The following is a 26,818-nucleotide window of genomic DNA, read 5'->3' on the forward strand; positions in this document are numbered from 1 at the left end:
GAAATGAAAACAATCAATTTATTAGCAGCATGTTTGACATGCAAGTTCATTCAGCAGTGAGCTTCAGTGTCTAGTGGGTGCGCTAGTTGTTCAGCTACTGCCGTACTAGCCTGAGGATTGATAACAGCAAAGAGCCCTAGGGCTGATATCACTTGTTATCACCCTCTCTGTCCATTTAACACTCCTCTCACTCAGTGCAAAGCCGGGGTATGTCATAGACATTTATGACTAATAACTTCAATATTCCATATGTTTTCTCTCAAATCCACTGTGGCAGATGGACTTGGCTGTCAAGCAGAAAAGGTTCATAGACTGCAAAGAAATGAGGCAAACAGCAAGATGTTTTTTTTTTTTTACCCAGCAGGCAGCGGGTCGGGGCGCTCCCACGTCGTTCTCTTCTCCACGTGATCGACAAAATACATCCTGCCATTCTGGTCTACTCTCTGCTCCCACCTAGAAGGCAAACACAACAGTCACTGTAAGATGCAACAGTGTGTTCAACTAGTCATTAAGGTATTCAGAGAGAACAAAACAATTGAGACTAGAGGCCCAGAAATTGGTGCCCCTCTCTGGCAGCAAACAAACTGTACATTTTATGCAGAGAAATAGGCCATGCAGTTGCTCAACCTGGCTTCATTTCTACAACAGCTAGTTTAAAATGTTATCAATATTCAGCACTTCCATAGTTATCATGGAGTACAAAGGTACAAAGAGAAATCCAACGCGCTTCAGCCAGTTAGGGGTAGAAGTTCGCGGTGCTCAACAGGGACAACTTGAATAAGAAAAAAAGATACCTGGGCACTTGAGGAGAGACTATCCAAATACAATACTGGAGCACTCGACTGGGTCCACACTAATTGATCATTTTGCAGTCAGCCCTGCAAAATAATAAATACGTGCAGACCCGGTCGAGTGCTCCAGTATTATATTTGGGTAGTCTCTACTGTAGGGCCCAGGTACTGTATCTTTCTTTCTTATCTTGGAGTATGTTTCTGTTGAACTCAACTGGTATTGAGTGTCACTCACTACAGAGGCGAAATTCGCTTCTAATTTGAATGAAGATGCGCCAAACTACTAAACAGTAGTTTGGGCACCGCTTGCTGCCTAGCTGTTCTACTATGCAGGCCCTGGTTCCAAATGTCACTTCCAGGGCAGTGCCCATAAAGAATGCCATCTTTGAGCTACAAAAGCAAACCATGCAAGTAAGCGTTATTACATCCAAGTTTCTATATAGTCAGTGGAACCAACCCAGGAGCCAGGGGTCCTGTGCTCACTGCGGGCACCCTAGGAGCACCGGGAGGAGCGCCGGGAGGAGCGCCGGCAGGAGGACCCACAGGAGCACCCGCAGGAGGACCCACAGGAACGCCCGCAGTGACGCTACTAGCTTGCTGTCTGCCTGCTGCGGTGCCAGATGCTGCGGAGGAAGTGTTCTCTGAGGTTGTGGAGGGGCTGGGCTCCGGGGCCACTGTGGGTGCAGGGGCCGGTGTCCGCACCGGCGTATCAGAGCCTGAGTGTCCGTCACTGCCTTCAGCTTGAGCAGAACCAATGGAGGATGCTGGGGGAAAGGTGTCAGACAGTTCAACAATTGATCAACCTAATTGATTTAATCGATCCAACAGATTTTTGGAATTTTATCTATTTGTTATGGTAGCATAAAGTGGACTATGAAGTCCAATAGGTCTATGACAGTTAACCATTTTCAACCTGGTAACCCTATTTTAGGCACGTCATTATAGGCAAAAACCTTTCAAAAATAGCAAAAACAGCCAATCAACACGTTGTGAGTGTGTAGATCGGCTATTTTTGCATTTGTATGACAAATTACAAATTACAGTTAATCACTTAACACCTAATCTGCCAGAATTATTTCAGATTTTTTGCAGTAGACTGCCAGAGATTTTTCAATGAAAAAACAAAAGTACTCAGGAGCCGAGATACAGAATTTTTAAGTTTTAAGTTAACAAGGAAGTGGATGGGAGTCTAAATCTTCGAAAAATCATATCTCCTTGGTCTTTTTTTTTTTTTTTTTTTTTTTAGAACGCAGATCTGCGTCTTTGGCAGCCAATGTGTTAAGTATTATACTTCGTTGGCCAGAGTTCCTGCTCCTAATTTCTTCACCAAAAATTGCCGATCTACAAGCTCTGCTATTTTTGCCAAATCTTAGCAGAATGTTAGCCTATTATGATATGCCCAGAATGGGGATGCTAAGGTTCAATTGGTTAAAAAGACTACTCGATTGACTCGATTATAAAAATAAATGCATGTATAACAAATTAAGAAATAATGTATATATATATAGGCGAGGCGATTCACTGTGTGTGAATGGCGTCATTGTTCCTCCTTCTGACCTGGTGAAGACGTGGGTCTGCGTGGGGTTGGGGGTGGAGGTCTTGAGGGCCTGGGAGGTCGCAGCGGCCGGGAGCCACCCAAAGACACGGCTGGAGAGCCTGTGCCGTTCACAGCCCTCCGACTGCCCGGGGATGGATGGAGATCTCCGTCTAGCGCTGGCGAGCTGTCTCGACTCCGTCTAGAGACAAGTGCAAGAGAAAAGCATCCAATTAATCATCCATTCAAATTTTGAATGCAGGACTCTTACTTGTAACTGCGTATTTCTACATTGTGGTATTGCTACATTTATTGCACGAGTACCTCTTCCACCGCTTCTTTTCAGTACTGCAAAAACCAACATGCAAATTTGGTTTTTTATTTGCATTTTAAAGGAGTAGTTCACCCAAAAAAATTACTTATTTTCTATCAATTACAGACCCCATGAAGCCTTGAATTCATGGAGATTTTTTTGTTTTTGTCGCATTCCTAAGCCAATCAATCCATTATTGATCAAGATTTTGGACACTAGGTCGCCGACCTTATGCCCCCATCTACAAGACCCTGGAAAGCCTATAAGTTGTTATACCTTTCAATCCGGGACAGCATCTGTGATTATATTGTCACTGTCGGGCAGAAACCTTGTATCTCCAAGTTTCAAATTTGTATGTTTTTTCGTAAATTAAAGCCCTACTTCGTTAGCCTGGGACCAGACGAATCTGCGAGTGCAAAAAAAAAATTGCACTCTGCGATTTCGGTCTGGCCAATGACCAATCAGGGCCCAGTATTCGAATATGGGAGACTGTAATTGGTGGTTGGTTGTAGGTCTGACCAATTGCGTCGAGGGCCATTGTTTTGATCCCGCCCCTTGGGAAAAAAAACGTCCTCATGGAAGCACCAGACTCATATCCACGCAGTGATATAGTCTGGCTACGCGAGGCTACTACTTCATCATACAAGGGTGTCGCACAAAAGTAGTGAAAATAGCAGATCTACAAGCGCACAACAACGATATATAGCAACATGATTAAATTTTTTTTTTAATCAAAAATAGAAGATTTTCAGAAAACTTTAGGATCAGGTTTAGGTTAGTATTAGAAGGTGTTTTTAAGAATCGACCTCAGGTGTTAATGGGTTAAGGTGACTAGACAATGGCTCATTGCTTGGTATGGAAGATGCTCCACTCCGACCTCAATCGAAGGCTCTAAAGTGGGTGTTTAAAACAGCACAGCACATCAGCAGGACTGAGCTGCCAGCCATGCAGGACCTTTACACGCAGATGGTAGCAGAGTAATATTGTGTCATGCTGGCTTTCTCAATCACCATCAACAAAGGTCACGGGCAGCATAATGAACGAGTTGACATCTGCATGTCTCAGCCTGTGTTCACTCAAGACCATTTCTACTCATCCTTCTCCAGGGGAAAGAGTATGTAAAACAATTTTATTGTGGGCGATAAAGAGGGAATAACTGACTGTATAAACATTGTTTATCGGCCTCAGGTCTGTATAAAAATTGTTTATACAGTAAAGGGAGTTGCTCTTAATTGTCTGCGAGCGATTCATTCAAACACGTTTGTAATAAGTTTGTTGTGATAATAAAATAACATTCTGCATTCATACGTTTTCAAAACAACTGCAAAACAACAGCAAACTGCAGGCAGAATTTGGACAAACCTCTATATGAATGGAATCGGTACCGTACCTTATACCATTATCCCCGTTATGTTCCGATTCCCCGTTTGATGTACCTGAGACACAAAATGACAGAATTAATTAAACAAGCAGTAGAGTGAATTCACATCTTAATACAACAGTGTCGCACCTTGAAAATAGCTGATTTATGAGATCGCAAAGTGTTGCGAGCTTATAGACTGGCCATTTTCACACAACGTGACACCATCGTATGACGGAGTTATAAACGTACCCAGCAATGCAAGAGCTTCTAAATGGACTTACTCTGATGATTGGCCACAGCGGAGGCGAACATGTCCGGGTCAACGGTCATGCCATCCAGGCACACGGACAGGTCTCCTATGATGTCTGCCTGGAACCCGTGGCTTGCAGCTACAGCTGAATTTACAGCTCCACTCAGCTGTAAGGTCTGCACCACCTCTGAGACTGTGTCGACAAGGACCAATGACAATGACAATTAATAATGTTAACAACATTGTCAACTCCTGGAAGCATGGGCGACACAGCAGGCTTATTTGATATAGATTTTTCCATACCCATGATTTGTCGGTAAAAGAGAAAAAAATTATTTAATTGTCCAAAGTTTTGCTTTAAGAAAGACAACATACAGCCATTAAAAAAAAATTAAGCCAGACCACCTACAGCTACTAAGTGACGGAATTGAGTTACACAACATGTAAATGCGAGTCAAGGCTTTTAATCTGCCACAGTATCATCAATCAATCGAACGCACCGACGATGGAAGGTTGAGATCCAAGATGGGGCCAAGTAGAAACTGTTGGCTGCCAAATGGGAGCATGAGCATTTTTCTTTTCAACAAGCCCCGTCATTTATATTAGCACTAAGTGCAGTGTGCGCAAACAGTATTAACCCATTCAATCCGGAACGCATCTGTGTAATTTTACATTTCTTTGGCTATTTTTGAAAATGTTTTTTTTTGCAAATCTTTGAATATTTTTTCTACAAATGTCTTATAAATCCTAACCATAAAAAAAAGAAAAAAGGATGTTGCTATAATATAGCAACATAATTTTTTATTATTTTAATTCTTAAACGTTTTCATGTGAAGGACCCCCAAAATGATATGTATTTGGCCGCAGACCCCCATCTCAAAATATTTTGTTCTAGGGACCCCCCAGAAGCAAAGATTTGAGTTACAAATGTTTGCTTAAAAATATATATTCCAAGATTTGCACACATTTTCACGTTTTCTTTTCAAAAATAGCAGACCTACAAGCTCATAGCTCTATGAGCTTGTATATTATCTGCTATTTTTGAATAGCCAAAGAAATCTAAAATGACGGAGATGCGTTCACGGATTGAATGGGTTAAGGACATGAGATCCCACGATATTAAAATGTCTGCACAACGAAGAAATGTCTGCTGCAGTGTGCAGTCTGTGCACACATGTAAAAACAACTCAAACACCACCCTACAAATACCCCAAATTAGGAACCTCTGGAGTCACAGTACAGCATATCGTCTCTGCCGGGTGGAAACCTCATATGTCCAAAACAGTTACTTTTCAGGATCCACATTCAAAATTAGCAAAAGTAGCAGATCTACAAAGCTGAAAACGATTTGCGTTTCGAGCTTGCAGATTTGATGCTCTTCTGTGACAACGCTGTAGTATGATCTAGTAGGGCCGTTTGTGTTTTCAAAACACAAACGGCAATCAAGTTGCTCTCTAGACCAAGTACCTGCACAGTATATGGTGAACAGCAATAAGAAGACAACCAAAGGGACAATATGAATAGTGGAGATGGTGATAGATACAGACACAAAAGAGCAACAGAATCCTTTACAATGGGACCCCCTACTATCAACAAACTTAATCACAGTGACCTTGGCCCTCGACCAACAAAATCTTATCAGTTCAACCTTGAGTCCATGTGATCATTTGAGCAAAATTTGACATTCCCAAGGCGTTTTTGAGGCATTGTGTTCTAGGGCTTTCACCAACTAGTCGACTAGTATAACCACTAGTTTTTTTTTGAGTGCCATAGTAATGGCCCATTACAATTATTATTATCCTCCTGCCTTTATTTTTATCAAAATGGGGTCAAAAGTATGCCCAATAATAGCCTATTATTGGGCAATAACCCCCTTTTGAGGATCCTTGGAGACTCTGCTGTGCGCCCGCCACAGCTATTGCTGAAGGAGGTATAAAAAACATATAGCCCCACATTGCAATGTAGCCTGGGCTTACATAGGCAATAAAAATAATACACTTCATGTTATATTTCATGTTTTCTCTCTCTCTCTCTATATATATATATATAAAAAATAAATATATATAGTGTATGTCTATATCCGAGATACGTCACACCAAGCCAGCGTAGGCTTTCATGTAAGCAATGGTGTGCATAATCCAATAAGCAACTCTCTCATTCACACACACACACACACACACACACACACACACACAACACACAACACACAACACACACACACACAGTGGGCCTTTGTCCTAGGGACCCAGCTGTTCAGTATTTTCCCTTTATTGAACAACAAACTGGTAATACAGAAAACATGGCATTAATCAGCAGACATGAGATAACCAAGTGCTAAACAACAACAGACTGGTTCAACATGCTGCATTACAATCACGTGTGTGCTGTATAGGCTTCTATACTCACTTTTCATGTCATTGGACTTCAGAGTGTCGCTGACGTCGAGCGTGGCCACACCCAGCAACACATCTGACTTCAGAGTCTGGTGACTCCACACACGAAACACCAGCTTGCTGAATGGAGTGACGATCCTGTTGTGTGTGTGTGTGTGTGTGTGGGGGGGGGGGGTGTGTGTGTGTGTGTGTGAGAGAGAGATGGACAACAAAAAAATATTCAGATGTCAAACTTTAGAATGAAGAGTGACTTTGGCTTCAGCAGCCAAGTTCAATTCAACTCCAATGAGTAAATTGTAACCATGTTTTACAACTTTAAAACAGCATTCTGGTAGCCAATTTTGTGAGCAATGTGTAATTAACCACTTTCAACCTGGCTGGCGTCCATATTTTGGGCATTGGTTCACATTTATAATTCAAAAATAGCACTTCTACAAAGTCACAATGCATCGCATAGCAACACATGATGAGTTTGAAGAGCTGCTATTTTCTAAAGCACAATTTTGCTCTTAGATGAACTGGCTCAAAGACACAAAATGAAATGGAGACAATTAACCACTTGAACCCTAGCCAGGGTTTCCGTTAGGCATTTTTCTGGCTGCCCAATTATTGACCAATCAATTTGGCTGGAGAATTGGAATCTTGCCGGTCACCGGCAAGATTTCAATTCTCCAGCCAAATTGATTGGTCAATAATGTAATACACATCACGTATCTGGCAGATACATGCGTGTGTGATCACTACACCTCGTTACTGTAGCGCAGCGCTTCTTTCCAACACTTCAGTGCGATTACTTTTATACTACTGACTATAAACCAACAAGGCATGAGTGTTTTGTTTTGGGCTTTGCATCTCGTTCAACCTTTGCAGCCTACATTATCAGCTTTAGGAAGTAACTTGCCTGCAATGTTTCACCAAGTCCATGCATCCCTTTGTTCCAAAAACACTCTCTCTCTCCATGAGTGCTCAATCTGCTCATTACAATGAATTGATGAGTTATGTCATTTTGTGACATATTGTAAACTTTGAGCTGTGATATGAGTATATCTGAAGATGACGCCTTGGTTGGCTTTTGTCCTTCATTGTAGGTAGCGACTGCTGCGATGCAGCCTTTGTGTGTTGGCTTTACTGTTTATTGTGCAGAGGATGGCAGTACGCTATTAGGCAGCAGACTCAGAAAAAGGATTTAAGGCAGGTACACACTGCAGCACATTTGGTCCGATAATGCTGTCTGCGACCTTTTTTGGCGCTCGCCGACAAAACCTCCCGATCTGACGCAGATCGGCCTTTGATCGGCGAGATAATGCTTGCTGTGTGTGAAAGGCACAGCGACACGATCTGGCCACGATCATCCGCTCTGGGATGGCTTTGCGACCGTTTTCAAATATCTATCTGGTTAGTTATTCGGCCCTGTCGCAGACAGGAGATCGGACAGTATCATACAGTATGAAAGGGTCTGCGAGGAGATCCACGCTACAGCCAATGAGAGCACATTACAGCCACCGTGGCTAGGGGAGCGTCGCTGGATCTGACCACAACAAACAGTCCCTACCGCAATATTACCGTCCAGTCCTGTATTAAGTTAACATTATAAAACAAAATGAGAGAGTGAGCGAGCCTGGTGGGCTGTTTATTTTAGAGGAATTGTACAGAGAGAGAGAGAGAGACAGAGACAGAGAGAGAGAGAGAGACAGAGACAGAGAGCGAGAGCGAGCTCTGTGTGTGTGTGTGTGTGTGTGTGTGTGTGTGTGTGTGTGTGTGTGTGTGTGTGTGTGTCTGTGCAGCATGTGCAGCATGCGTGTGACACACGCTGTGTCTGAACAGCGTTGCCAGATGTTGCGAGAGAAATAAGCAACCAGGTCTATGAAAACAAGCCCAAGAAAAGGCACTTTTTGTATGGGGGTCTATGATGGCACAACATATTTACAGAAGGGGGGTCTGCGGACAAATACATATTATGTGTTGTTTAAACCACTGGTTTAAACAACATTAGGAAACAAGGCCAAATAAGCAACTACACAATTAAGCCCAAAAAACGCACCCCGCAACAACCAATATTTACAAGCAACTCTACAGAAAAACAAGCCCAAAGTCGCTTATAATAATTGGACATGGCAACGCGGTTACTGAGTTTCATTGCGCACTTTTAAGCTTTCTTGACTTGTTTCAGCGAGAGCGAGAGAGAGAGAGAGAGAGAGACATACAGAGAAATAGAGAATTAATTATTTAATTTCAACAATCAATAGCGTCCTGTCTCGGTCTCGCGCATATCACGGGAGCTGTGCACGTTTTCATGAGACGTCGGTTAAAATGAATTGGAATAAAAACAAATGTATGTATCGGGTCTGGATAGCATCCTAGTGAACTATCCTACAGTGTGTGATCCCTAGTCGGTGATCAATCGTATAGTGTGAAAACCACAAGGATATGTGAGAGACGATTTCAAGAAATATACTCCTGTAGTGTGAAATGCTTAACGATCAGACGACCCCCGACCATTTTAAAAGTCCTACAGTGTGTACCTGCCCTTAGTGTAGAGGTAAAAAAAACGAGTGGTCCACCGTCCAAGGATGGCGCCCTAGACCAGTGGTTCTCAAACTATGGGTAGCGACCCAAAGTGGGGTTGCGGGAGGGTGCCGTTGGCAAAAGGATCCCTCAGAATATGGGGTTGTGGTATCAAAAAGTTTGAGAACCCCTGCCCTAGAGGACCCCGGATCAACAGGGCTTAAATGATATCAGCCACAAGAAAAATGCTGGGATATTTAAAGTTTTAGCCAAGCTAACAATGCGTCTCGAGCTTGAACATCCGCTCTTTTTATTAAGCGTCACCTTTGCACGTATTACATCAGACACTTCAGCAGGTAACCAGCTGAGTCAGGATGAATGTGTCTGGTCAACTTTGTGGTGAATGAGACAGTGTTCTGTGAGCCACCTATAATGTACCTGCTCTATAGTCAGCACTAACAAACCAATGCACAATAAAGTTCAAAAGCTATTCAGGGACAAGTGAGCATTCATATCATAACCCTGTGACTGTTGTCTAGCTATCAACCCCAGTGTCTCCAGCAAAAGACACATGGGTCTGTTTACGATCCCATGGTAAACTCTTGTTATATAATAACTCCACACCCGCCAGGGGGTCAGTGAAATCCGAGATGGACTCTATATTAAGAAGGCACTCTGTGCACACAGGGAGTTTGTGGACAGGTTAAAATAAAAGTGGACATACAGACAGAAGAACATCAAGGTTCAGATGCATGAGTCCAACGAGTGGAGTACACCGTACAATCTAGAGCAGTGGTTCCCAAACGTTTTAGCTCGAGACCCAAAAGAGAAATTTGATCAACAAGCTTTGTTTTTAAATTAATCAAATTCTTGTGAAAATTTTGATTCTTGGTACGAGTACCACCGGGTACGCGAGGCCCCCTTTGGTGGGACACAGAGGAATCTCCCCAAAAAAAAAAAAGTGGACGGAAATATAAAATGTAAAATGATATAAAAACATAATAGGCTACAATCTAAATACTTCTATGAATGGAAATAACTTTACCATGATATCATAGAAATGGGATTTTAAAGTTTTGCTTTCCTGTATTATTACGTTGTCAGTGTTGGCTAAGCGTATCGGTGATGCGTATATAAGTGTGGATCAAGAGGAGAATATTTTGACCAGCAGTGCAGCACAGAAGTGGTGGATGTCTTGGACCACAGAACTTGAACATAGCACAGCAACTAGTTGCTCCAGGAGAGCCAGTGAATGAGTGAAATCGCACCCAGCATCTAATGGTGCCGTTCAAATGGCACAAACCCACCAGTTAATATGACGCGGAAACTGGGATTCAACAGAACAGGAGTGGGGTGGAGGAATAGCCTACAGACATTGTGGTATATAATGAATGCATATTATGCATCTCAAACGGCATCTTACAACCAAACACACGTGCTGAAAGAGTTGATTTCTTAATAACGAGAGTCCGCGATTAACCTTACACCTGGCATGCCTTGCGCATTGCAAAGTCGGTAAAATTAAACTTCTCACTTACTAGCTCTCTCTCTCTCTGTGTGTGTGTGTGTGTGTGTGTGTGTGTGTGTGTGTGTGTGTGTGTGTGTGTGTGTGTGTGTGTGTGTGTGTGTGTGTGTGTGTGTGTGTGTGTGTGTGTGTGTGTGTGTGTGTGTGTGTGTGTGTGTCGCGTTGTGTGAGAACTGTACAAGTTAAAGTGGCAGTTTTATTATTAGATTTTGTACAGCATGACTTTGGCTGACAACTGTGCAAAATACATATTCTTATATTATACCTCTTGAAATAGCCGATCTACAAGGTCACAACGCCTCACTTGTAGAGATTGGCAATTGTTGCCAAATGTTCACCTACTATGACCTACCCAGAATAGGGACACCAGGGTTCATGTGGTTAACTCTGACATAAGTGACTGTCTGGTTGTATTTCTGCATGGATGAACAGCGAACAGGTCACTGTGGACTTACACAGTGAAAGGTTGCTTCCACTTGGGACTGTGCGTGTTGTTGCATTTCTCCGTCTTCTTGGACTGGCCGTCGACTGTCACTTCCACATAGGGGCTGGGACCAAACCAGTTCTTCTTGTTTTCTTTCAGTTTTGCTGATAGCACTAAAAAACAACAATGAAAACAGAGTGAGGAGAAGGAAGGACTGAGCAAGTGAGAGAGAGAGGGAGAGAGAGTCAAGAATAAACAGGGAGTTGCACTAAGTAAAGCATCTACTGTAACATCTAACATTACTATAATCAAGCAGAGTAGAGCTGGGTGTATGTGACTTCAAAGTGGTACAACAATTAGAGCCTGACCAATATATCAGTTTGGCTTAAATATCGCATTGGTTCTCAAAGTGGGGTCCGGGGAACCCCAGGGGTCCTTGTGGGGGACCAGGGGGTCCCCAGCAAAATGTGTTAATATGGCATCACAATCATTTTTATACTTTGGTTATTAAAAAATAGCAGATATACAAGCTTATCATAGCGTGTCACTGTGCAAATCTTTGAATATATAAAAAAAAAGCAAACATTTTTAACACAAATCTTTGCTTCTAGGGTCCCTGTCACAAACTCTTTTCAGATGGGGGGTCTGCGGCCAAATATCAATTTGGGGGTCCTGGACTTGAAAAGGTTTGAGAAGCACTGATACATCGGCCATTATTTTCATTTAATAATGTTTTGATGATTTTTTTAAACTACTTCTATTCTGGGCATTGTGACACATGGTAAGCTGGTAGACCAGCTATTCTTGAAAATGTTTGAATAGGGCTTTAGTGGTAAAAAAAAAAAAAACCTTCTATATCTATAATAATATTTTTATAGATATAATGTCAGTCATGTAAACTTAAACTTGACAGTGGCAAAACTTGCTGCGTAGCAAACATTTACTTTAAGTATCAGCTGCAGGGCTAGAAAATGTATTTATTTTTTATTTGGTAGCACTGGTGCTCACTACTTCAGAAAGTTAGGAGCCACAGCTAAAATGTAGGAGCACCCACCAAAATATATGTAATATACTCACTTCTGATGTGAGCATCAATCAATCCATTTGTTGTCATCAACATACATGTTTCAATAGGCTACATATTGAATATTTTAAACCATTTCAATACTCTATTCTGGCTGGCCAATACTATTTGCTACCACTGTTTGGGAAACGGTGTGCTACACTGTCGATACCAGCCATTCGTTCTGATGTGTCAGTGACACACACTGTGACACACACTGTGACACACCTGCTGCACGCTCACATGAAGCAGCTCCACCTCTCATTCACAATGCTCGTCTCCGTCTTGTTTCTGAAAATAGGTTCTAAGAATTCAAACTATCTTTATACATACAGACAGAGCACCTACTGTCAGCTCACAAGGGCACATACGGTACTACTAACGATGGATTTTCGAGGGGAAAAAAAGTGTCACAAATTTGCACTCACAAATACTCCAAATTATATTTCGAGATCACACAGATTACATTTAGGGAGCATGTGTGACCAAAATAGTCTCTCTCTCTCTATCTTTCTCCCTCTCCCTTTCATTCTCTTACAAATTGGCTGGGACACGTAGATCTTTCAAACATGATGAAAGATGAAACAGGACTCAAAAGTAGTGGTATTAATTGTTACGCATTTAGCATATCCCATTTAAATACAGATTTTAGCACATTTATTCTTTACATATCAGCAATAGACTTATTACTAAGGACTAGCAGTCCTTCCTTACTAGCAAATAGAATAGAATTAATAGAAATGTCAATGGGGGACTGGTTGCCTGGCACACAGTCTGGATCTTTGAAAACCCCTGCTCTAGATTAATGGATAGTGATTCAATGTTTGTTTTAGCCAACTTTTATGTCACTTTGATTTTGCCAGCATTTCCTGGTTTGAGAGTTAAACCAAAATCCTCAAAGTCAAGCTGCAGACTGCACGGAATACAGATTAATTATTACCAATTGATTGATTGGTTACAAATAGGTAGGAAGGAGCCAATTAAAAGAACTCAACTGGCTTCCAGTAGAAGTTAGGGTTAGTCTGTCCAGCCTGACCATGTTCATTAGATTATTCATGGTATTTCTTTAACACAGTTTTTCACTCATGTCGGGGACGCACGCAATCAATATTGTATGTCTTGTTGTTGGTAATGGATCTTTTCCACACAATGGTGCTTCCTGGTAGAACAACTTGGATATAGCAAGAAACTTAACTCAGTCTGAGAACATTTACAAATCTGGCTGAGTAGAGATAAGCCTCTTCTCTTCTCTTTTATACGATGTTACTTTGCTATGAGCCATGACTGACACACAATCATTGGTTGTTTGTAACCAAATTGTATTTATTGTAGGTACACTCGTGTTTTTTGATGCTATCGAGATATATATATATATATATATGAGGTCGCACTAGGATTTTAAACTGCCGGTCGCCGTGTCGGGAATGATTTAAATTTATCGGACATCTCATAAAAATAACGGACGTAATAATTTTAATGCATGAATGACAAGCAAGTGCGTAAACGTAGCCAATAATAACACTTAAAGCATTATATTTGGGACTGAAAACGATTTGAATGTAAGGGAGTAGGATATAGAAAATAATTACAGCTTCGTCTTGCATAAGGGGATGAATTATCTAGGCTAAAATCGCGCAGGTTGTGTCCGTGGCTGGCTACGTGCGTATTGATTTCTCAACAAGCCGGTAGGCTCGAAACATCACGTCCAATGGTGGTGTAAAATGGAATGGAACCAATACATTTTTAAGCTTTGGAGCATGACACAGTGTGCAGACTTTATTCTTTTTGGATTCTGACCTCAGCACCTGTTTTTTAGTGAGTTGATGTGCGTGCTTTACAGTTTGTTTCTTCAACAAGGTGTTGCATCATTAGTTTCATAGTAAAACATGTTCTTCAGAATAATGAGCAATAGTCTGAAAATCGGGTCTGAGCAAATCTTTCATAAGGTTGATTGATTCATCTGGCCAGCAATGAATCAAAAATATAGGCTACTCACCATATATGGTCGTATGGTGACATAATTATATGTCGGGACTTGGGGAGTGTGTCCATGCGTCTGTTAGTTGCAACTTTGGGATAGTTGAATAAGCTTTTGTGGTAATCTTCTACTTTAGAATTTAAATTCAAGTGGTAATGATAGTTTATGGACGAACACACCACTGGTTGGGACCCTGTGTGCATTCCATCTTCCTGGTTTAACCACGCTAAGAGACCTGACGCTGAAATAGACAGCTATTGTCTCTGCTTCATCTTCAATGAAATGCGTGTGCATTGTTCTTGATTTGAGGTAAGACATCTTTGTGTATTAATTAAAATTCCCGGGGCATGTGTGTGTGTGTGTGTGTGTGTGTGTGTGAGGCGCAGAGGATTTGAAATGTGTCTGATTTGCAGACAGTGATAATAATAAATGACCGTGGGTTTTCTAATCGGTCAGGATGTCCGAAGGGAATTACATTTTTCGGTCTTGGCTATAAAAAAAACGGTCAAAACTGGCAATTACCGGACTAAAGCAACCTCTAAGATATATATATATATATATACACACAAATAATATATACACACAAAAAAATAAAGGGAACACTTTGATCCCTTAATTCTTTTGAGTTTGTCTGCATAATGCTAACGAAAACTGCTCAAAATAATTAAGGGATCAAAGTGTTCCCTTTATTTTTTTAGCAGTTTATATATAAACTAGAAAAAGTGCTCCACGGAGCACAGGTCTCCGCCAGGTTAGGTAGGTTATTGTGGCCTCCTGGTGGCGCTATAATAGGCCAATGTGAAAAGGGTGCCATTTCTTCTTGGGCCTTTCACGGCAATCGGACCTTGCATTCATGATTTGAGGCATTTTGTATACCAGTATGTATAACACAAATGTTTCTGGCCACAAATCGTGTCTAACACTAGGTGCAAAAGCCTTAGTGAATAATGGATGGTCCGCAGTGACAGTACAAATAATTTTGGTAGGATTATACACATTGAAGCTTCTTTAGATTGCAATGATAAACTATAAAAGTGTTCTCCTCGGAGCACAGGTCTCCGCCAGGACGGGTGCCTATCCAGGGCCCGCAAACTTTGGTCATTTGGGATGGGATCTGAAAAATCGAACTTATACATCTTGATCACATGACCCCAGAGATAATGTGTACCGTGTGTATGTTTGGATAAAATCTGTAGGAGTAGTAGCAAAAAGCGTGTTTTGAAGAAAACGCACCATGGCAGAAAATGTAATCTGGCACAAAGAATCCAAGGAATCCAGGGAAAAAAATATGTACAACCTACAGTTCAAGAGTTATAGGCCAAAATGTGAAGTGGGCTGTTGCAATGCAACCATGAGGGGATTTGAAAAATATGTGCAAAACATCTACCCCCACAAACGTTGGAGGCCAATCATAGGCAATCGGAATGGAATATAAGAATGTAACAGATACATCTTGATCACAAGACTACAGAGATAATGTATACCAATTTGCGTGCGAGGAGTAGTAACAAAAAACGGTAGTAGCAAAGTTTTGCAAACATGGCAGAAAACGTTTCAGGTGGAAATCGCCATGGCTCCATAATGATCCATGGAATCCAAGGGAAAATAATTTGATTGAATGACCTACGGTTCACTCAGCCGGTTATAGCGCCACCATGAGGCTGATTTGAAATATGTAGAAATATGTATTTTTTTGCCTAGTGGGCATTTGCATGAAAAGTTTCATGGCAATCGGACACAGCGTTCCGTTCATGATTTGAGGCATTTTGTTCAAAACGGGCCACTCCTGCAAACTTTTGGAATCAGGATGAAATATGAAAAATTGGACTTGGTCTTGATCACATGACTATAGAGATAATGTAAATTCAAAATGTGTTTAACAAAAATCGTCCTCCTGGTGGCGCTATAAAAGACTGATGTGAAAGATTTGGGCCAGAGGTTCTGCTCTGGCCTCCAGGGAGTGTGCGTGCACAGTTGCACGTTGATCGGGCCAACGGTGCCGGAGAGTAGCTTTGCACAGATGGACGGACACACACACGCACGGACAGAAATGACCCTGCACAGCATTGACTAAGGCTTCAAACAAATCAAGTGTCTTGCAAGACACTTGATATTTAAAAGCAGCATTCATTCTCCATTTCTCTTGGCCTCATGTTATGTTGAACAAATGGTGAGGACCAGAACATTCCAAACTGTGGTCACATTGGCAGAGTACCAGATATACAAATCAATATGAATGTGGTCCAAAACAGAACTTGAATATTTCTGATTCCATGTGCTTTTCCCCCATGTTTATAATGTCACAATACAGATATGATTTGTGCGACACGAGAGCAAAAGAAAATGAGAAAAACTAAAATCTGAAATTGCTCACTTTTAGCAGATTGTCAATAGACTTTCACCTTGGACACACCATGTGTGTTTGAAGTGATAAAAACTTACCAATTATTTGGAGTTGTGCCTTCATTGGGTAGCCATTGGAAGGGCCTGGCTTGGCAACACCGCTGGCCATGACATAGGGCTGTGTTTCTGCAAAACAGGCCAAATGAAATTAATTATTAGTACTTTTACAAATAGACTTGACTGCTTCACTTCAGGGCATAGTCGACTCGTGTGGTCCTTTGGATCAGTGTAGGACATTTACACAATTTTAGGCATGCTTAATATTGCTGAGGGTGCATACTGTAATCCTTTTTTTTGTTAACAGGCGTTGCCCCTGAAAGTATTTTAATCACAAGATATGAAATTAAAGGTGGTACACATGCATTTTCAGAGCATGTTTATTGTGCATGTTTATTGCAATGATCAATCAATCGATTGTAATGTGTTCCAGCTTGGATAAGAGGAACTATAGTATACTCCAGCCCACAGGCTGGGAATAACGTCTGAACAATGAATTTTGGTCTCAAAGCTCCTAACGTTGAAAGAACATATTAAGCACAGGCACATGCTTAATCAAGTAGCCCAATCAATCTTTTACACTGTAACCTGACAACATATTATACAGACACTCCAATGAGCTGTGCTAACACAGGAGACAGACAGCAATATAATTTTACTGTGACTGTGGGCAAAGGTCAGTCCTCTAGTGACAGTTTGCACCAGCCACCCTTAGACCTTACCTAGTAAAGGTGTGAGCAGGTACCTGGGGCTTTAAACACGACTGCTGAAAGGGTGGACACTCACTTGACACCCTAAGGACTACAATTGCCATGTTCCCCCCCCCAAAAACACCCCCATAGTATTATATACTGTAGACTTAAAATCCTACCAAGTGTCTCCCCGAGGAAAAACCTGAGTCTAGGTGGCAAGTACCGGAGGGGGAGCATGGCACGTGTGCGGCCGCACGGCGCACGCACACTACGTGATATGGACAAAATGTCATACAATAGGACTATGGGTTCACACTTGCCATTTGATATTTTAACCACTTAAACCCTATATACTTTATTGACCGTCCTGCTGGGGTCTTTACTTGATCTCCTGTCCATTTTTTACCCCTCTACACCAAATCTCTTCACCGAAAATAGCTGATCAAAACATTGCGTTTGCATTGTCAGCTTGTATATCAGCTATTTTAACAGAATGTTTGCCTGTTTTTGCCCAATGTTCGCCTATTATGTTATGACAAGCCCAGAATAAGGACGCCAGGGTTCATGTGGATAAGTGTAGCAACAGTGAAAACTAAGCAAGAGGCTAAATTGGTATGCCCTTGCATAGGCACAGTAATAAATTAGGGCAAGGTGAATTTATTTCTATAGAACAATGTTTTACATAAGGCATAAAAAAGGCATTTATAGATGAATAAGTAAAAACAAGATCCCATAAAAAGAATAACCGTCAGAGTGCAATTGCAGTTTTACAGCAGTATCATCTTGTGTAAAAGCATTAAATACGTCTTCTGTTCCGTTTCCAAAACACTTGTACTTAACCAAAATATGTTTGAGTTCCAACAACAGAGCTTATGTTACGAGAGTCCCTGATACTCCCCTGAACACTTCATACGAACCCTTAACATAGTGGGGTCCAAAAGCCCTTTTCACTTACTCTTTTTGGGCATACCTTTCTTTAGTGGGCACCAACTTATAGTGGATTTTTTTAACAAATAATTTAGCCACTGAAACAAGTCAACACTAGTTTTACACCATCTAGAAAAACACACAGATTAATGGATAACTGTAATTCCAGTTAGGGAGAAACATCATCATCCAGTACACAGCCATTTAGGGGAGAGTTAACTTTGACAAAACACAAATTGCGTCGTGAGTGACTCGTGTGATCTTTCTTTGCCCTGATGTGTCAGTGAATAATGCATGTTCCTTCTTCCATCTCTTCAAGTATGCAGATGGCAAAGGAAGGAAAGAGTGAGGCGTGCTCCGTGCTGGCTGGGTAAACTTTCACTTTGGCTTCTGCGTCAGTCTTTGTCAATAATTCATCAGTGCTGCTGACTACACAGCCTTGCCAGTGGGCTCACTGGGTTTTGGACACTTTCTCTGACAATTAATTTGTTGGGGCGGAGTAGCAACAGTGTGATGGTGCAGTCGACACACACTCAGAGAGAGCGAGTGTGTGTGACAGAGTATGAAGAAGCTAAGAGTCTAATGCCAAAAAGAAATAATAGATCTGCAAGCTAATGGGCTTCAGATCCTCTTTATAGAAACAAGAACGTATCACTATTTCGGAGGGTCAGAACAACGTCTCAGTTTATTGCGTTTTACACACACCGAGCACAGAGCACACTAACGGCACCCCCCCCCCCCCCCCCCTTCTTAATATCCGCAAGCCTGTGCTCTCCTCCAGGCATTGCTAAACGAACCCAGTGCCTACACTTGTGACCTAAATTTAAACCTAAATCCCGATTTTATACTTACTCAAATAGCAGATCTACAAGCTCACAACAGAGTACATTAAGCACAACCTGAAGTTTGGGGGGAGATATAGCATCGGTTAGGAAAATGCTGGGGGGGGGGCATGGTGATGAGCGATCCCATCGCCAAATCCCATGGGTCGCGGAGGTAGCAGTTCTAGCAGAGAACCCCAGACTTCCCTGTCACTGGCCACCATGGAGATATAATCCTCCCAACCTGGTCCTGGGTCTGCCCCATGGTCTGTTCCCAGCTGGGTGTGCCTGGAGAAAGCTTCTCACCCTATCCCTAAGGAAGATGCCAGCCACCCTCGTGAAAAAGCCCTCGTCGGCCGCTTGATCTTGTTCTTTCGGTCATGACCCACATTTCAGGACCATAGATGAGAGTAGGAGGAACACCGCTAGAACACCTATAGCACAGCCACCAAGGAATGGAATAGTCTAACCCCATCCCTCAAAAAATGCAGTTCGCTGGGCCCATTCAAAACAGCCCTAAAAACTCATCTTTCTGGAGGCCTAAAGAGGAGCTAGTACCAGTTTCCCTGTAGACAGACGACCCCCCCCTTTTTTTGTACATATTTCTTTTATTTTCTAATGCTTTTTTTGTATATAATTTTTTATTTTCTCATGCCTTTTTTGTACATAGTGGTATATATTTTTTCCTCTCATCTTATGATGATTTTTGAACTGTTTGGTTGCTACTATATATGTCTATGAAATTAATTCAAGGACCCCAACGGAAACAAGCCCGCAAGGACTTTTTTGGCCTGACCTTTTAGACAAAAGCATTATAAATGTAACTGTGTTGTTTTACATTCTTTTGCCTAATAAAAATTTCAATCAATCAATCAATCAATCAATCAATCACCTCCCCCCCTCTCCAAAAAAAAAGCCAAGGGGAAACACTGACGGACTCTCAGTGAGTTACAGACTTTCGTCCATTCTAAATAGTGCATTTAATTGTTTGTTGGTTAACGAGGGTTTGTTAACGTTCATGAAATTAACATCTACATGATGTGTAAATAGGCTTCAAGTCTGACTTATTTAACAAAAATGCTATACAATCAACTCTGTGCAAGTGTGCATATCTGTAGTCCCGGTTTCCCTAAGGTGTCATAACTGTTTCCAGTTCAGTTTCCCATAGCTTCACCTGATTGGCGCAGCAGCAGATTTTAATTGCTGCATTGTTTAATGGTCAGTCACCCCTATACTTCGTTGAGTATAGGGGACTGGACTGGAGTCCTCCAGGACTCTAGGTCTGCGCCTTTTTGGACACCAACACCAAACACTTCGCCAGAAATAGGCCTCCTACAATCTCATAATGCATCACATTGCAATGTGTTGTGAGCTTGTAGATCTGCCATTTTAGCTGAATATCACCTCCACAATAGGGGACATTAGGATGTTTAAACCAAAAGCAGATCTGCTGCTGCGCCAATCAAGTGAAACTACAGGAAAGTGAACCGGAAACTTGATTGTGTGAAATTAAGCCTAAAGGGAAATTAGATGCCAAACCAGCCAGTCAGTCTTGGGAATCCTGATCCATTCATAGAAGTCATGTTTTCAATAACAGAAGGACCAATTACATTACAAAGCAGACAGGCCTGTCTTGGGGCATTCCTTGGGGTAGTAATAAACAGTTAAGTCAGCAGATGGTTAACCACATGACATCGCTCACAGAAGATAACAGTGACAGAGTAGAAACGTAACACGACCAACCTTGCCAAACTAGCAACTAACTGTGACCATAAACAAACCTTTGTCTGGTTCTCATCCTGGCTATCTGATGGTATTTTCACCAAGTCTACTCAAGCTGACCAAAGTATCCCCCCCCCCCCCCCCACACACACACACAATTGTTGTGCTAACAAAACCCAATAAAACAACAATAGTGGTGTTGGCATTTGTAGGACTGGGGCTGGGGGTACGTTTTATTACGCAATTATTGTGTTTTTATTAAACACAATAATTGTGTAGTTTATCAGTTGCTTTAATTAGTCGTGTTATTATGTCAGCGTGTCAGTAGAATGCAATTACTGGTTGGTTTAGTAATTAGTAGTCATTACGTGTTGAAAGTCAGTAGATAGCAGTATTTACCAGTTGTAAGTTAGTTATTAAATGTTGAATGTCAGTAGATAGCAGTATTTACCAGTTGTAAGTTAGTTTTTATTATATGTTGAATGTAGGTAGAAAGCAGTATATACCAGTTGTAAGTTAGTTATTATATGTTGAATGTCAGTAGAAAGAAGTATATACCAGTTGTAAGTTAGTTATTATACGTTGAATGTCAGTAGAAAACAGTATATACCAGTTGTAAGTTAGTTATGCAAGTTAGTTATGCAGTCGGTGCCTGCTATCACCCTGTTGGGATTTATTTCTCAATATTGACCGGCGACCCGTCAATTATCCCGTTTATTACACAGCTACTTAATAAATAAATTAATTAATTGATCCAAAAGTAACAGCAAAACGAAGAATTTCCTTAAGTGTTGCACCGGGCAGACACGGTCGCCTTGGAAAACAAGTTAGTGCTGATAAAATTTAATCAATATTCGGTTACTGCATTGTCTATTTCTCGCTTCAAATGTTTTCAAAAACATCCTTGAGAGCAACGTTTAGTTGTAAATGACATTGTGTGTTTGTTTACATGGCTGTCATGTTGGATGCAGCATAAAATCAAGCAGCACAGGTTGATATGAGCAGGTGCTCTGAGCCTTCGATTAGACAGCGGTCTGTTATAGAGCTCATCGGTCACTCATTATCAAGAAATAACACACCGCTGAATTCAGTGATTGTCCAAATGGAATCAAGCATTCAAGCAAGCCGTGTAATAATGTCAGTAGAAAGCAGTATTTATCAGTGGATTCATTGGTGGGTGTTATTACATGTTGAATGTCAGTAGAAAGCAGTATTTACCAGTTGTTAGTTAGTTATTACATGTTGAATGTCAGTAGATAACAGTGTCTACCAGATGGTTTAGTTAGTTATCATTGTTTGATTACTTTAACATTTTGCAAATAGTATACAATGACGATTATGCAATGACGCTAAAAGGATAACACACAAAGCCCTAAGGGCTCGTTTCCATTGTGGTCCTAATGTATTCAATTCATCAAGACAGCGTTGAATGTCAACAGATAGCATAGCAGTATTTTACCAGATGGTTCAGTTAGTTGTCATTATTACATGTTGAATGTCAGTACAAAGCAGTGTTCACCAGATGCTTCAGTTAGTGGTCATTATTACATGTTGAATGTCAGTACATAGCAGTGTTCACCAGATGGTTCAGTTAGTGGTCATTATTACATGTTGAATGTCAGTACATAGCAGTGTTTACCAGATGGTTCAGTTAGTTGTCATTATTACATGTTGAATGTCAGTACATAGCAGTGTTCACCAGATGGTTCAGTTAGTTGTCATTATTACATGTTGAATGTCAGTACATAGCAGTGTTTACCAGATGGTTCAGTTAGTTGTCATTATTACATGTTGAATGTCAGTACATAGCAGTGTTTACCAGATGGTTCAGTTAGTTGTCATTATTACATGTTGAATGTCAGTACATAGCAGTGTTTACCAGATGCTTCAGTTAGTGGTCATTATTACATGTTGAATGTCAGCACATAGCAGTGTTTACCAGATGCTTCAGTTAGTGGTCATTATTACATGTTGAATGTCAGTACATAGCAGTGTTTACCCAGATGCTTCAGTTAGTTGTTATTACGTGTTGAAGGCTAACGTTAGCCTGTTAGCTGGTGTTATCATCATGGCTGGTAGAGAACCAGACGTAAAACGGGTAAAAAGACGTTCAAACGGCTCGTATGACTGACCTGAATCCGACGGTCGGACGTGAGGTCGTGAGGCCGTGGTGTTTATTAATTCCTGCTAGTTTGTTGTTTGTTTGTTTGGAGGCTTGTTTTCCTACTTCAGGAACAAACTTCCACCATCTTCCTCACCGTCGCGTCACGTGACCGAAACAAGGTGGGGCGCCGTGAGGAACGCGTCTTCTTCCTGTAGCACTTTGATTGGTCCAGACTCGGAGGCAGGAGGACCAATGAGCGGCTGGAACGACCGGGCTGCGCGAGCGGAGAGGTAGAGGAAAAACCAAGCCCCCAGAACCTTCCAGAACCGCGGAGAATGGTTGAAGTCTCAGAAGTCTGGTGGCTGCATCTGGTATTGCCGGACTTCCGCATTTGGGACGCTACTGCGCATGCTTCTACCATCTGAAACGCTAGTGCGCCTGCTCTATTGGCTCCAAAAGTAGAGGTACTTCTGGGTGCTTCATGCGCTTGTGAGCAACTTTCATTGAAATGAATAGGAGGGGGCGGGGCAGTCCGCCCTCTAGATATATTATAACTCTATGGCAAAAACCGTTATAGTTCTCAAACTTTTTCATGTCAAGGACAGTGTTGCCAGATGTTGGTAAGAGAAATAAGCAACCTGGAAAACAAGCCAAAAAGAAGCAAGTAGGCGTGTAGGCCACATGAGCATTTACATCGGCTATTTGAAATTAAATAGCCGATCTACAAGCTCACAACGCCTTGCTATGCAACAAGTTGTGAGCTTGTAGATCTGCTATTGCTGCAGACTCAGAGCGGAAGATAAACACATTTTAATGAGGCAGACATTTTTTTCCGTCTGTTAAGTAACTATCCAGTGTACCTGTTTATCAAACTAGCACTGACGTTAATGTTATGAAAACAATTAATTCTATTTCTAAAATCTATGTAGTGTGTTCTGAGAACTGAGAAGAGCAATGTGAGTGTGACAAGAAATGAGTAATAGCATTTCTCTCTAGTTCTACCGAAACTGCAACTCTGTGAACCCCTTTGCAGAAGTTATTGTAATATTTAAAGTCCTGCTTATTATTGTAGGCCTAATATAAGCAGTGTTATGAAGCATCAGGGGGCATTAATTCACACATTGTGATGTATTGTGAGCTGTCAGCTGTTCTTATCAATGATGGACAAAACCTCCTAACTCCACTTGAGCTGGATTTGGTAATAGTGGTGATAATATAATGACACATGCAAGTATCTGACAATATATAAAGTCACATTCAGTCGGCGTTAATATATTTAGCAGTGATTGTGAACCCCACTGATGATAACAAAACGCAGTTTAGTAGGCCTACTTGATTCATTCATTTATTGATGACCTCCAGCAGATGGCGGCGTTGGACGTCGAATTCCCACCAGTCCCACTCCAGCTATCAGCAGACTGTGTGAATCAATAATCATTATATCGGGCATTTAATTGAATTCGAACTGAATGGCTGTAATTTAAACTCGGAGGCTACTCTCAAAATGCCTTAAAGTTTGTGCGATTCGCTCACATCTCAACAAAACTGGTTACAATTAGACGATGGGAAGCAGTGGGGTAAAGAAGTAAGTACTCAATGTTGAGGTACTTTTACTTTACTAAAGTATTTCCAGTTGTCAGTACTTTTACATCTACTCCACTACATCTCAGAGGCAAATATTGTACTTTTTACTCGACTACAATTATTTGAAAACTTTAGTTACTATAGTTAATTTGTAGGTTTTGATTATTATTACAAAACATGCATTAACACTTCAGTAATCAGCCCTATATACATTTCGGCCATTTGAAAATAGCCAATCTACAAGCTCACAATGCGTTGACACACACGTTGTGAGCTTGTAGATTATTTTCGGCTATTTTCAAAAGATTTTTAGACATTTTACACATTTGAAAACTTGTGAAATGGGACATTCTGCATAATGAGTACTTTCTACTTTTGGTACTTCAAGTACACTTTGATACCGACACTTTTGTACTTTTACTCGAGTACATTTTGAATTAGGGACTTTTACTTGTAACAGAGTACTTCTACATTGCAGTATTGATACTTTTACTGAAGTAAACAGTTTGAGTACTTTTTCCACCACTGCAACTGAGTTAATATCTAGGCACCGCCTATTATTTCTAGTGGCTGGATGAGGATCAGCGCTGCTGGCTGACTTGGGACAGGATCACCTCTCTGCTTGGATCTACTTGGATCTACTTGGGATAGGAATAGGATCACCAGATCTCTGCTTGGATCATGACATTAAACGGATCATATTTGGAGGAAGAATAACCTGATCACTCATACATAGGCCTGCTATACAATCAAACAAACAACAGGTAGGCTAACACGTCTCCTCAACAGGTATGCCTTAATGCCTGATAATAATAGTAGGCTACAGCACTGTTTCCCAAACAATGGGTCGGGACCCATTTGTGGGTCACGTATACATTTTTATGGGTCACGAGTAAATATCCCTTATTATTATTTCAAAACATAAAAACAAAAATCCGCAAATTAGAAAACAAATGTTTAAGATGCAGCATTGTGGGCTTGTAGATCTGCTATTTTCACTAGCTTGGGTCCTGGGCAAACATCTAATTGCTCTTTTGGGTCTTGAGCTAAAACGTTTGGGAACCAGTGGGCTAACAGTATAGGCTATATGATTGATCCGATAATTGACTGGCGACTGGCGTCATAATCTAATCTACTCATATTCATTTAGCTGTTTGTGGTGATCGATGTGTCTGCGTGAGTGTGTAAACCAATTAAATGGAAGACAGGTTTGTTATGCATTATTGATAGAAAGCATACAACAGTGTCAGTGTGTTCTTGGAGAGCAGCATACTATTGGCAAGACCTCTAATAGGTTGCACTGTGGGATATGGCACCTGTTACATTTACACCTCATTTAAAATACTAGTAATAGTAGGCTATGGAATGCATAAATCAAGGTGGCAGTAAAATTAGCCTACTATTTAGGGGGGGGGGAGTAAATTGTCATGACACATTATTATATTCTTAATTGTTGTATTGTGTAAAATAGATTGAACAATGTTATGAATCCAATATCATGTGTTTCACAATGTCCCTGGTCAACATCAAGGAAAAAATGGTGAACACTATAGGCACCATGCTTTACATTCCTTACCTTGACTATAATCATGTAGCTACCATAACCTCGACTGTATATTGACTTTACTAAAATCCTAGAATTGCTGCCCTCTTGCTGCCCTTTGTTTAATTTAGTTGTTTACCCCTTTTTCTCCCCAATGTAGTCGTTATGCCAATTAATTCCTGCCCACACACACACACTGTGGGATTTGTCGCTGCTGTTGTACCCTACTGGCTCACCTGCCAGTGAGGAGCCCCCACCAGGAGGACACAGCACCTCCGTCCCTCTTCTCCCATTAGTCCCACCCCAACACTCTCTGCTGACAGGTGCCACCCCAGCCCGTATAGGAGTACATGCACTCGTGCAATGACAAATATATCACTCTCCCCGCCAGGCTTCCCTCCCACAAACAAGGGCCAATTGTGTTCGTAGATAGATGCCCGACAAAGCCGGAATGCACCGCTCTTGCTGAGCTTTGTTCCCCTACGACAGTGGTTCTCAAACCTTTTCATGTCAAGGACCCCCCAAAATGATATGTATCTGGCTGCGGACCCCCACCCCATCTCAAAAACATTTTGTGCCAGGGATTTTTCAAAAACAGCAGATCTACCAGCTCATGAGCTTGTATATCTGCTATTTTTGAATAGCCAAATAAAATATGGTTAAAGTGGTTAAAATGATTAATTTTGTCTGGGACCCCCTGGTACCCCCCCGCAAGGACCCCTGGGGGTCTCCGGACCCCACTTTGAGAACCAATGCCCTATGAACTAACTACCCAAGTCTCACTGGATGTGATGGGTCTTATTCTTTCTAATACCATAGATTGAGCATGTTTGATACAGTGTGTGTGACGGCACGGCTGCATGTGGGGTTGTCTCTGCTCTTCTAC

The 26,818-nt window shown here is 41.4% G+C and overlaps 2 protein-coding genes across 5 annotated transcripts in view; one reads left to right on the top strand and one right to left on the bottom strand.

Moving 5' to 3' along the window:
* itchb (itchy E3 ubiquitin protein ligase b) overlaps positions 1–22,971 on the bottom strand; it is a 39,743-nt gene extending 16,772 nt beyond the window's left edge. Inside the window, exons 1-9 of one of the 2 annotated variants that reach the window (XM_080444334.1) lie at positions 22,834–22,971; positions 16,582–16,668; positions 11,130–11,271; positions 6,658–6,782; positions 4,283–4,444; positions 4,029–4,074; positions 2,349–2,527; positions 1,249–1,555; positions 358–453 (exon numbers count right to left, since the gene is read on the bottom strand). In XM_080444334.1, coding sequence (XP_080300460.1) covers positions 358–453; positions 1,249–1,555; positions 2,349–2,527; positions 4,029–4,074; positions 4,283–4,444; positions 6,658–6,782; positions 11,130–11,271; positions 16,582–16,651 — 1,127 coding nt within the window. In that variant the 5' untranslated portion in view covers positions 16,652–16,668; positions 22,834–22,971. Of the gene's footprint in view, positions 1–357; positions 454–1,248; positions 1,556–2,348; positions 2,528–4,028; positions 4,075–4,282; positions 4,445–6,657; positions 6,783–11,129; positions 11,272–12,175; positions 12,324–16,581; positions 16,669–22,833 lie in introns of those variants that run through there. The other variant, XM_080444335.1, reaches the window with a different exon arrangement.
* A 2,055-nt stretch (positions 22,972–25,026) lies between these two features.
* Positions 25,027–26,818, top strand: part of calcrl2 (calcitonin receptor-like 2) — a 218,421-nt gene continuing 216,629 nt past the window's right edge. For all 3 annotated transcript variants that reach the window (XR_013934163.1, XM_080444346.1, XM_080444347.1), the window contains exon 1: positions 25,027–25,153. The gene's annotated coding sequence lies outside the window, so the exon portion shown is untranslated. The remainder of the gene's footprint in view (positions 25,154–26,818) is intronic.

The sequence above is a fragment of the Gymnoscopelus braueri genome (genome assembly GCF_963280865.1).
Source record: "Gymnoscopelus braueri genome assembly, chromosome: 12".
Classification (NCBI taxonomy): Eukaryota; Metazoa; Chordata; class Actinopteri; order Myctophiformes; family Myctophidae; genus Gymnoscopelus; species Gymnoscopelus braueri.